The sequence below is a fragment of the Danio rerio genome, chromosome 15 (genome assembly GCF_052040795.2).
Source record: "Danio rerio strain M-AB ecotype USA chromosome 15, GRCz13ab, whole genome shotgun sequence".
NCBI lineage: Eukaryota > Metazoa > Chordata > Actinopteri > Cypriniformes > Danionidae > Danio > Danio rerio.
This window is the reverse complement of record NC_141035.1, coordinates 24,609,446-24,621,705: the sequence shown is the minus strand read 5'-3', so window position 1 is coordinate 24,621,705 and position 12,260 is coordinate 24,609,446. Positions and strand designations below refer to the sequence as shown.

General features: G+C 40.7%; 1 protein-coding gene across 5 annotated transcripts in view; it reads right to left on the bottom strand.

Annotated features, from left to right (window-relative positions):
• si:dkey-103g5.4 overlaps nt 1-12,260 on the bottom strand; it is a 63,071-nt gene that overhangs the window by 8,428 nt on the left and 42,383 nt on the right. For all 5 annotated transcript variants that reach the window (XR_015508224.1, NM_001441495.1, XM_087282309.1 and 2 more), the window contains 8 exons: nt 11,619-11,808; nt 11,475-11,540; nt 11,249-11,386; nt 11,109-11,168; nt 6,549-6,665; nt 6,161-6,312; nt 4,126-4,212; nt 3,703-3,852 (listed from right to left, as the gene is read on the bottom strand). Coding sequence is in view for 4 of the 5 variants with exons in the window: in NM_001441495.1 (NP_001428424.1) it covers nt 3,703-3,852; nt 4,126-4,212; nt 6,161-6,312; nt 6,549-6,665; nt 11,109-11,168; nt 11,249-11,386; nt 11,475-11,540; nt 11,619-11,808 (960 nt within the window). In the remaining variant the exon portion in view is untranslated. The remainder of the gene's footprint in view (nt 1-3,702; nt 3,853-4,125; nt 4,213-6,160; nt 6,313-6,548; nt 6,666-11,108; nt 11,169-11,248; nt 11,387-11,474; nt 11,541-11,618; nt 11,809-12,260) is intronic.

Genomic DNA, 12,260 nt, shown 5'->3' with positions numbered 1-12,260 from the left:
CGGTGTGCCTCTGGGACAGGCGTCCAGTCATGTTGTTGTTTCGACAGATGCTTCCAGCACAGGCTGGGGAGCCGTGTGTCGCGGGCATGCAGCTGCGGGCCTGTGGGTAGGTGCCCAGCTGCATTGGCACATCAATCGCCTAGAGCTGTTTGCAGTGTTCCTTGCTCTTCGCCGTTTTTCTCCGGCGCTGGGGCAGCAACACGTGCTGGTCAGGACGGACAGTACGGCGGCGGCGGCGTATATCAACCGCTTGGGGGGTATGCGTTCTCGCCGCATGTCTTAGCTTGCCCGCCGTCTGCTCCTCTGGAGTCACCCGCGGCTGAAGTCGCTGCGCGCCATTCACATCCCAGGTATGCTCAACCGTGCAGCCGATGTGCTCTCACGGCAGCAGATTCACTCTGGAGAATGGAGACTCCACCCCGAGTCTGTCCAGCTGATATGGGCGCGATTCGGGGAGGCCCAGATCGATCTGTTTGCTTCCCCCGAGAACGCTCAATGCCAGTTGTTTTATTCCCTGACCGAGCACGGATGCACGGATACACTGGCCCACAGCTGGCCTCGGGGCGTACGCAAGTATGCATTTCCCCCAGTGAGCCTGATCGCGCAGTTAATGTGCAAGGTCAGGGAGGACGAGGAGCAGGTTTTGTTAGTTGCGCCCCTCTGGCCCAACCGAACCTGGATATCAGAGCTCTCCCTCCTCGCGACGGCCCTCCCTTGGCAGATCCCTTTGAGAGAGGACCTACTTTCTCAGGGACAAGGCACCGTCTGGCACCCTCGTCCCGATCTCTGGAACCTCCACGTGTGGTCCATAGACGCGAGGAAGACTTAGGTAACCTGCCGCCCGCGGTGGTTGATACCATCACTCAGGCTAGAGCCCCCTCCACGAGGCGTGCCTACGCCCTGAAGTGGAGTCTATTCACTGAGTGGTGTGTCTCTCGCAGAGAAGACCCCCGATCTTGCCAGATCAGTGTTGTGCTCTCTTTCCTTCAAGAGAAGCTGGACAGCAGGCTATCGCCCTCCACTCTCTAGGTTTACGTTGCTGCCATCTCCGCTCACCATGACGCGGTGGCTGGCGGCACCGTGGGAAAGCATAACCTCATCATCCGGTTCCTCAGAGGCGCTAGGTGAATTAATACAACTCGCCCCCCTCTCACGCCCTCTTGGGATCTCGCCCTCGTTCTCACGAGCTTGCGATTTGATCCCTTCGAGCCACTCGATACAGTATCTTTAAGATTTCTGTCCCTGAAGACAGCTCTGCTGGTCGCGTTGGCCTCCATTAAGAGGGTCGGGGATCTGGAGGCATTTTCGGTCAGTGACTCGTGCCTGGAACTCGGGCCGGGATTTTCTCACGTTATCCTGAGACCCCGCCCGGGTTATGTGCCCAAAGTTCCTACCACTCCTTTTAGAGATCAGGTAGTAACCCTGCAAGTGCTGCCCCCGGAGGAGGCGGACCCAGCCATGTCCTTACTTTGTCCAGTTCGCGCTCTGCGCATTTATGTGGACCATACTCAGAACTTCAGATCTTCTGAGCAGCTCTTTGTCTGTTATGACGGACGGCAGCAGGGAAGTGCCATGTCTAAACAACGTTTATCCCACTGGATTGTGGAGGCCATTTCATGTGCTTATTTGAGCAGAGGCCAGCCGCGCCCCCCAGGAGTGCATGCGCACTCCACTAGGAGCGTTGCATCCTCTTGGGCGTGTGCGCGTGGCGCTTCTTTAACAGACATTTGTAGAGCTGCGGGCTGGGCGACACCCAACACATTTGCAAGATTTTATAATCTGCGAGTGGAGCCGGTTTCCTCAAGGGTGTTAGGTACCTTTGGTGATTGAGGAAACAACTCGGTAGGTGTTGTACACGCTTGCGGTGCCTTTTTTCAGAGATGTGCACCCTCCTCTCTGTCAGTAAAGTTCCCCATTCGGTGAGCCCTGCAGATTCCTCCGAGGCCCCCAGCACTGACTCAGCGGAGGAGTCACTTGCTGGCCCATTACGTAGTAGGTCTGCCCGCTGGTCAGCTCGCATTTTGGGTATAGGTGCCTGCTATGGCCGATCCCCGCTGGTGATCCCCATATGCTTTTTCCGCCACGGTTAAGTTCCCCCCCTGGGCGGACCCGTGCTTTCCCTATCTGCTAACCACCTTTTATGTGCACTCCCCCTTTCAGGGTTAGTCCATATGTAATTCCATTTGTTTCCCCCTATTGGGTGCGGATGGTCTCCGCAGCGTCCTCCCTACTGGGATGGCACGCTTCCCAACGTACTGTCGTATATTCCTAGAATTATCTAGACGCTAGCGACTCCCAAAAAAGATACCTATTCCATAAAACTTTTTTTTGAAGTGGGATAAGTTAGGGCCAAGGGCACGTTGGAGGACCACGCCTCTCATGATCTGGGTGCGTCACGCTTGCCTGACCGCTCTCTCATGGTGGATATTGGTAAGGTGCAGTCATTATGGCGCTTTCAATGGGCTCCCAATACGTGGATTTTAACAATCAAATCCACTTATAGTGCTGGAGTTTCCCCCGAAGGGGAACGTTCGAGGTTACCAAAGTAACCCTTTGTTCCCCGAGGAGGGGAACGGAAGCACTATACTCCGTCGCCATAATGACTGTCCCTTAGCTGTTAAAAGTCTCTTTAGCTTAAAAAGGATAGCGTCTGCTGGCGCCAGGTGAGCTTATATACTCAGTTGATTGCTTATGCCGCTCACCTGCGCAGGCTTGCGCTGCCAATTCATTCTTAATTGGCCCGTTCAATACTCTTTCAGACGAGTAGCTTCTGAACCGAATCTCCCAATACGTGGATTTTAACAATCAAATCCATTTATAGTGCTTCCATTCCACTCCTCGGGGAACGAAGGGTTACTTTAGTAACCTCGAACGTTTTTTCTTAAAAAAAATTAAGGTCAGTATTATTAGCCTCCTTAAGAAATATATTTTTGATAAACACAACAAATCAGTAACAAAATAATTTGACTAATTATTTCAACTTTCATAGTTAACTAATTAAGTCTTTAAATTACACTTCAATCTTAATAAAAGACTATAAAATACTTAAAGGGACTTTGTCTGAATACTGTCTTAAGTATTAACTGTCTTGCAAAATAACTGTCACCATGGGGAAGAAAAAAAGTAAATATTAGAAATGAGTTAGTTAAACTATTATGTTTAAAAATGTGTTGTAAATAAATCATGTGTTGAAGACGGAAATCAAAAATGAATGAAGGCAAAACTAAACGAGTTGAATATGACTTATATGAGCGTGACTGAAAACTACATTTGATCAATGTGTTACATCTGCTCTTTAGTAGTTACGTGTCCAAATTTAGGGGGGCCAAGCTTGTTGACACGAGGACTGGTGGAAGAGTGCTCTTTTAATGGAATTTAAACCGGAATTAAAATGGATTTTCTTCTTTTATTTTTTATTTTTTTTATTTTTTAGATTGACATAATTTCATTGTTGCAGCACTATTTTGCAACATACAAATTTAGCAAACATGTTTGCAGGGTTAACAATGCTCCAGAGCAGGGTTTGATAACTCTGAGTTAAAAAGTATTGATTATAAATTAAGTTAAATTCTCCTCTGATAAAAGTGGGGTTCAGAATGCCAATAATCCAGTGTTTGGCACAGTGTGAAAAGCCCTAAAACAAGCATATTCCTTTCCTGGCTTGTTCAAGCAGTGCTTCTGTCAATCAGATGCATTTACCACCTTGAAAAAGGCCCTCTGGAAGGCAGGAGTGCAGTCTGTCTTCATCTGGCCGGTGGAAATGTGTGCAGCACAGTGCATGAGCAGCAAAGACAGGCCACCCACCGACTGTAACCTCTGACTGCGAACAAACAGAGTCCTCTCTGAGTCCTCCTGAAGGCACAGGGAGTGTTAATTGTACAGTACATGGGTTTATATGACAGAGCACTAAATGTGCATAACATGAAATAATTATCACTCACTCGGTGACTGACAAATGAGGACATTTTATTGTAGTGCAACCAAACTAACTGTGAAACCAATTATATCACAGGAAATGTGGTGCCAATTATCACTTCTTAAAGTTAGGTGAATTATTAATAACTTTTCATTTGTTCTATATATAAGGCTGAATAGCTGTGTACTGTATGTGTACTGTATAAATACCTGATAATAGAAAGAGTTACGGAATGCATTGTTATGGTAGTCGTTGGTAGGAAGACTTGAAGCCAGCTGAAGAGTTACTGTTGGTATCTAGGATAAAGAAAGTAACAGCTGTGAAACTACTGAACTTACAGTGTGTTCAGCAAAGACACAATAAATTAATCAAACTATTATAAAGACATTTATGTTGCTGTTGTTTGCTCATTAAAGAATCCTAAGAGGTATTACTGTTTCTACACAAAAATATAAAGCAGCACATGTAAACGTTATTAAGTAATGTTTTAAAGTTATTAGATATTAAGAGACGATGATATTGTCCTCACATAATATCCAAAGCAACATGTAATACTGAAGGCTGAAGTAACGATGCTGAAAATTCAGCTTTTATATAAAGAAAGATGGTACAGTACTAGTTTAAATGAATATAATTTTTAAAAATATTTTATTTTAATTGTGTTTAAAGATTAGTTCAGCCAAAAATGTAAAGTCTGTCATCATTCACTCACCCTTCACTCATTTAAAATCTGTTTTTTTTTTTTTTTTTTTCTGTTGATCCCAAAAGAAGATATTTGGAAGAATGCTGTTTACTTGGATCCATTGACTTCCATGTTATTTTTTTTTTTCTTAATATGAAAAGTTATGGGTCTCAGCAACCAGCATTCTTCAAAATATGCTCAAAACAGAGCGAGAAAATTATGAGGTGGTTTTCATTAATGTTCTAATGTGTTCCTGTTTTCCAGTTTCCACAAACACCACACCACCAAGTCTTCAGAATCTTTTAGACATGTACTTTATAAGATAAAGACATGTGACACAGCCAAAATAAGTGTTTCCTTCATCTTTGCTATTCTGTAGAAACTGTTCATTACATATTGATTCTACTGGTCACACATCTGTACTGTATGTAATCTGAATTTACTGGTCAGCTTATACTTTACGCTTCTACAATAAGGACTATAAGAGTACATGTCATTTTTAACATACATGAGCTACACCTACACCACGATAGCAACACAATGCATGTTTGACAAATTTTGGAAGCGGTCAAAAGTGCACAAGCTCAATATTTTGTCACTGTTCACACCTCTGCTAAATAGTTTATTTAGCACTTTTGGATTTAGATTTCGGAATTGGATTGATGTAAATGCATTTTTAAAAAAAAAGTTTTTTTCTTGAAATTAAAATGGCCTCATAATGTATTTACCCATTGTCAGAGTATATGACTTTTTCCTGTCATACACACACCGAGAAAGAAGCTTTACATTTTATCCTGGCTGTTCCATGCTGCATAATGATTTTGAATAGTGGCTTTTATTTTGAAGATTCCAAAAGCACATACTGTAAATCCACCCTCATCAAATTAGCCAGTGAGTTAATACATGTCTTATGAAGTGGATCTATGTGTAACAGAAATATTTGAAAGTTTTGAATTATAAACCCCATTTCCTAATATCCTGTGGTAAACAAATGCACGTTATGCACAGCTGACATAAAGTATACAACGTATGACGCATAACATAAGATGGGTAGACAAATGTATGCCGGATTTTAGGAGCAGTATACAGTACTGTATAATGTTATACAGTAATACCCAGCATACTACTTTTCTAGTTCATTATCTTCTGTGGTAGACAATCTGTGTGGTAAGTTGTTCCACCGAGATCCTTTTAGCCGCAGAATGTCAAACGACGTATGTCAGTTGCGTGTAACGTGCATTCAGCTGGTGCCACACATCAGTTATTGGAATTTATAATTTAATTATACATACTGTAATTTAAATAAATATAATTTGTTGTATGGGTTAGTTTGTCAACAGATTAATCTTGCAGCATTGTAAAGCATAGAAGAACCAAAATAAAATGTAAAACTACTCCAAGTGTGGTCATTTTACAGAAAAAAAAAGCCATAAGCAATGAGGATGGAGTAAGTTATGGTGTAGTTTAACTTTTTTGGATGAACTATTCCTTAAAAACCAGGTGTGAACAGGCCCGATGAGAACATAAAAGCAAGTGAGAAAAAAATGAAGACAGATCCAGACCATTTTATGTAGGTGAAGGTGCTGGAGGAGAAACTGTCCATGCTGGTACAGCAGAAGCTCTCGTGGGTTGAGGGTTTCAAAGCTCACTTGAATCAGCTTTCCTTCACACTCCCACTGCGCATCCATGAAGTCCATGAATGGACGACTGGAACCTGAACACAATCCCACTTCCACTCTGTTTGACCACTCTTTATTAGTGCAAACTTCAACAAATAAGTTGTGATTAAATGCATTGAAGAAGCTGCTAAAAATATAGCTCAAGTTATTTTTCCCACTGACGTATATGCAGTGGTTCTCGTGGCATTAAATCATCTGTTGCTACACTAATGACTTTGCAGTTATGATGAGTGCGGATTGCACATTTCAGGGGTGATAATTAGAGCCTGACCTGAGGGCTGGATCTTCATCAGGCCTCTGTCTCTGGCACAATCCCTGAGCTGCTGCTCCACTTCCTTCATCAGCTGGAAGAGAGGAGACAGCGCTACCAGTCTGGACCAGTCCTCCTCTGCAACACAGAAAAAAAGTTTTTTGCCCTTGGGTGTCATCATAGCTTTTAATTAGAACTACATCTATATGGATTTACCCCCAAAATGCAAAAGTTATTTAAAGGAAGGGTGACCATATTTCCCTTTTCAAAAAAAAGGGAGCAGGTTGGGAGGAGGATAGTGAACTGGGTAAATATTTGACAAATGCATTCACAACCATTAAACTATGCAGCTATACAAGTATAATCGTTCCATTAAACACTTGGCTGAAAACAATAGAATAAAAAAGTTTAGCTTTTAACACCTTTTATATAACAAAGTTTCTTTTCAATGGGTTAAAGTAATTTAATATGAAAAGAATTCTACTTCTTCATTTTAATGCTATTTGAGAAATATGTAGCACCTAGTGACAGGTAAGGGTGCTTTCACACTTGGTCCGATAGTTCAATTGTCCCCCCCACCCTGAGGTGGTTTGTGTTCATGCCGTCTTTTTTCCTTCAGAACCCTGGTATGCTTGCGTCATCAAGCTGCTGTTTTGTGCACAGCTGTTGCTAGGTGACACCCATGAAAGCAAAGTGCCAAAATAGAGACGCTCGTATATCACGCTCAATCTGCATTTACTTAAGCTTTTGGTTTTGATACCAAAACCAAAATACAGTAAGCCACTTGCCATTCTATCTGCCGTTCAGAACATCATGTGCTTTCAGCAGAAGTTGTTTTTGGTGGAGACAAGCAGACTTTAGCCTCATTCACTTTTTCTGGAAAGGTCTGTATGTGTAAACAAGCGCTTTTTGAAAATACCGGTAAATTCGTTCCGGCAATTTTCTGGAAAGAGAAGTTGTAACATTCAAGAAGTTGAACATGTTCACGTCTGGAATGTCTCCACAATGTAATTTTAAGGCTTGGTTGTGTTTATAAGATGCAAAGCAATGTGTGCTCATGTTTCACTTGAAGGAAATCGCGTTATTTTTTCATAAATCTCACTTTGATTATACACAGCTACTCAGCTAACATGAAAACGACTGATATATTTCCTAGTTCCTCTGAAAGGCCCGCAATCAAGTGACTCTGATTGGTCATCGTCATAATGGGCTGTCATTCGCGGATCGGCTCCACCTCACGCCTTGACTAGCACGCGCTTTTCTGCTATGTAAACAGTCAGTCAACCTCCTACCTGCTCTCTAAAATATAATCTGACAAGTGTCTGTAATGAGTGAAAATGAGGTCTCCTTTAAGAGACCTCGTCATTGTGTGTGTCTATGTGTGTGTGTGTGTGTGTGTGTGTGTAAATGTGTGAACTTTCTGTAACAAGCGCATGTGCGCGGGACTTTCTTTTTCTTTTACTCTGATGCTTGGATTAAGATATTTTCTGTAATATATCGTGACAGAAAAATAAAGCACAAGATGTGGGATAAGACCTGTGTGAGCCTTGATTTAGTTTTCTGCTGCTACACGAGTTAGGCGAGCTCTTCTGTTTATTTTAACTCAACGCGTTACACAACGTCTTTCACATATATCCGGAATGTGCAGGTGTAAGTAATATGAGTCATCCACATATCTTATGTGACTTCATTATCTGAGATGTAAAATGCATGGAAAAGCTGCCTAAAAAGCATCAATGCAAAGTCGCGCACACATGGAGAGACTTGAACGAGCTAGTGAAGTGTGTGTGTGTGTGTGTGTGTGTTTACATCAGTTTTACTGATAGATATAAATTTGTAGCTAAATCGTTTGCAGTGCAAAACAGCATTTCCCATTGTTTACATCGTTGTTAGAACATACCGTTAACGCTAGACACTGTAAATGTCATGATCAATTTTAACAAATAAAAACACTTTGAGAATCTAGTTTACAGCTTCTGCTTTGAGGAGATTTTAACCGAATCCAGCACATCTAAGAACCTTTGTGATCTCACCAGGGCCGGAAGTATTTTTTGTAGTACCCAAAATTCATTAATTGGAGGCTTTGCTAAGGTAACTCTGTAAAAACCAAGGTCTCCCTTTGCATTGAACTTAGAACTTTTTACATTCAGAGATGTTGTTTATGTTCACACAGCTACATTACATTTCAGCTAAAGTTTAAAATATGATATTGTAGTGGACCACCCCTTTAACAAATATTTAACCAATTGAAGGCACTAAAAAGTCCATGTCTTTTGCAGTCAAACATTGTCTTGTAAGGAAGATTATTTGTTTTTAATAAAATAAAAAGTGTAACAACAAGTGTTTTTTTTCCTTTGTTTATGATGTCACACAGAGACCCAAACCCGCCTTAGGAATTCTGAATAGTTAGGGTGTGGAGAGGAGCAAAACAACAATATTATTTCTACTCTGATAAGTCTTGCTATATCCTCTATATGAAAAAATGGGAGAAATTGGTCAAAATTTTTTACATTTACACACAAAATACAGAGGATACATCCTTGCTGCTACACAAATCCATCAGATAAAGGTATCTCGGGACATAGTAAGAAATAACTCCTTCAGAGGCAGCATTGTTTGACTTTTGGATTCAACACACATTTTCAGGAACAGTTGTAATTTGACTTAAATAGGCTTGTCTCAGGCTAGCCATAGAAAAGTGCAATTATGGTGTACTGTCACTCCAAGCTGACTTCAGAGAACTAGTGGCAACAAAAGCCGACTGTGGTGTTGCCCTGTGTCAGCTACATCTGAGCCAAAAAAGTTTGCTGTTGGCAAAGATTATAGCCAACAGCCCACTAGGTACAGTCTGTGCCCGTGTGACTGGAAATAAGAGTCTATATCAGCAGGTACATCTAGGTATCAAAACTAGGAAAGCATGCAAACTTAAAACAAAGCATACTAACTTTCTGAACATAATAATCCTGATAACTCTCTTCAATCCATTCCATTACAAATAGATTCACTTATTGGGATTCTCAGACGAAAAAACTACAACATAACTGTGTCATTTTAAAAATATGTTTTTCAACATTTTTAATTGTTTGCTTGTTCCCTAAACTGAACAGCCAATCCAAGTTTTCTGAGCAATGATGTTGGAAAGAAATTCAACACGGTCAATTTGGCAAAAAGCCTCAGAGGGGGCTGCAAAGAACACACAGCAAAAAGCTAAGCTGGTGTGTCAGAGCCTCAATACCGTATTTATGAGCTTGTCCATATTTAGAATAAATAAGACTTTCAATAAGTATAGAAAATATAAATAAATACAGCTCTGGAAAAGCATTACGTGACCAGTTTAACATTATCTGGTTACTAGATTAGCCATTATTAGATACCAATTTAGAGTAAAATGTTTATTTGTTTGCAAAAACCTATCCTAAACTTTTTTTTTTCAAATGAATTTACTAACATTTAGAGCATTTTAGACAAATTGCCAAAATAAACTATTTAGTTTTTATACTATATATTGGGGAAAAATATACACTACCTGACAAATATTGTGGCCTATACAAGTTTTAGGAACAATAAAATAACAACTTGACTTCTAGTTGATCATTTGGTTTCAGATGTAGCTTATATGGAAGGCAAAGGCCTCGAGATTGTGCTTATTTTACCATAAATAAAATAGGATCATGCCTTGATTTTAATTTATTTAATTAGGACTGTAAGGTCTGACTTTGCTTAGACAAGTCTAGTCACCCAACAGAAATAATGTACAGTATAGACTATAAAGTCATGGTGCAGTGGAAAAAGAATTCATATCCTGTATGAATCCCTTGAGCTTGGATGAATGAGCTTACTGAATGAGCTTACTGAATGTAACCCCAAACCATGACTTTTCCTTCCCCAAACTTGACTGATTTCTGTCAGAATCTTGGGTCCGTGTTCCAGTAGGTCTTCTACAGTATTTGTGATAATTGAGATGTAGTTCAACAGATGATTCATCTAAAAAATCTGCCTTCTGCCAATCTCCCAAACAATCAACTATGAGTCAAGTTATTATTTGTTGCTCTTACAACTGAGATCGATGCCAAGACTTTTGTCAGGTATTGTACTGTATGTGTAAATTTTCTACGTAATACATGAACCTGTTTTCCCTATACTTAAGTTCTGTAAACATATTTTTATTTTGAACTATTGTTATTTTATGCAAATATGTTCTCTAAATCGCAATCTTAATTGACCTTTTAGACACATTATAAGAAGTTTATTAAATAGATATAAAGTACAGTTTATTAAATAGATACAATACAAATGAACATTTTACTCAACAGAGAATGGATAACACCTTTGAAGCTATCTCTTAATATTTTCCATAGCTGTATAGTATTTATACCCCAAGTATAAACAAAGTGTCGCCTGCCCTAGAAAACCTAATAATAGACTAAATATCTATTTAGGTCAAAAGCTAAAGCAATGTAACAAATCACGTTTTTTGCTCCACTGTTTTCCTGCTGTTCAAAGTGACCTTAAAAGTGAACAAAAACTTTGAGGCTTAAACACACACTGGGTTACACAAGTCCTCCACTGAAATGCTCTGACCTGCAAGCTTTGGGATACTCGTATGTGCAGACGCACCAGGCTCCAGGAGAGATCGGACATCTGAATGAAACAAGAGAGAACATCACGTCGTGATCTGAAATGAGGATGCCAGTAACATCTTAGACTTAAGACAGCCTCACCCTGGCTGTTCAGCTGCGTTTTCTCCTGGCTTTTCTGAGCGTAAGACGGGTTTGACAGAGGAAGAGAGGGCACCGTGGCATTCTGTTCACTCACAGACGAAGCCTTTATTTGATCTTTAAAGGACTGAGTTGAGACACCTGGCGCAGCAGGAGACACAAACACAGCAGTGAAACTCTGACAAGCAGAATCTCGCTATTTTTCCACTCTTTGTGCATTCAAATTTACCTTTCACAACAGATGCTGATTCCGTCCAAGCTCTAGAATCGCTGTCTCTCCCGAAAGCCTGCTTGCCTACAGAAAAATATTTCTCAACTGAGACAAAAGCATGATTAACATTTCTATATTAAATCATAAATGAGGATATTGTACTAGAGCTCTGCTGTCGCTGCGTGCTAGTCGACTGGCCAAGTGCTTTGCTTTCTTCCAGCAGCTGAATAAGTCGTTCGAGCCGAGGAAGGATTTTCTGCTGAGTCATGGCTATTACTTTCAGAGGGTTTCTGACACCCCTGGGCTGCAGCACACCGAAATCCTTAAACCAGAAAGTGCCAGACACCAAAGACTAGAAGAAAAAAGAGTCAATTCAGTCGGCTGTCATGGGAAAGTATTGAGTAAAGTCTCCTAAAGCATCATCCCAAAATATAGTCTTGCTGTCAGGCAGAAACCTTGTAACTCTGTATTTCGTCATCAAAATTCATATCAATGCTATTGGGCACTGTTCACATCTGTCTGAGAGCTTTGCATCATTTTACATCATTTTCTTTCCTCAAGAAACACTACATGTGCTTAATTTTTTATGAATTTGAGAAGCGGGGATGGATGTTTTAGTCTAGAATTTTTGTTCAGTAACGTCTTTAATGTAATGCAAAAAAATGCTGACATTTACTGGTCACAAAACTTTTTAGCATGATTTTGGAAAAACATCACTAATATAAAGACACATTCAAGTGTCTGGCCACATGTTGGTGAGCAAAAGTCTGGAGGGGATGTTTGCACAATATTTTTTCTTAAAGA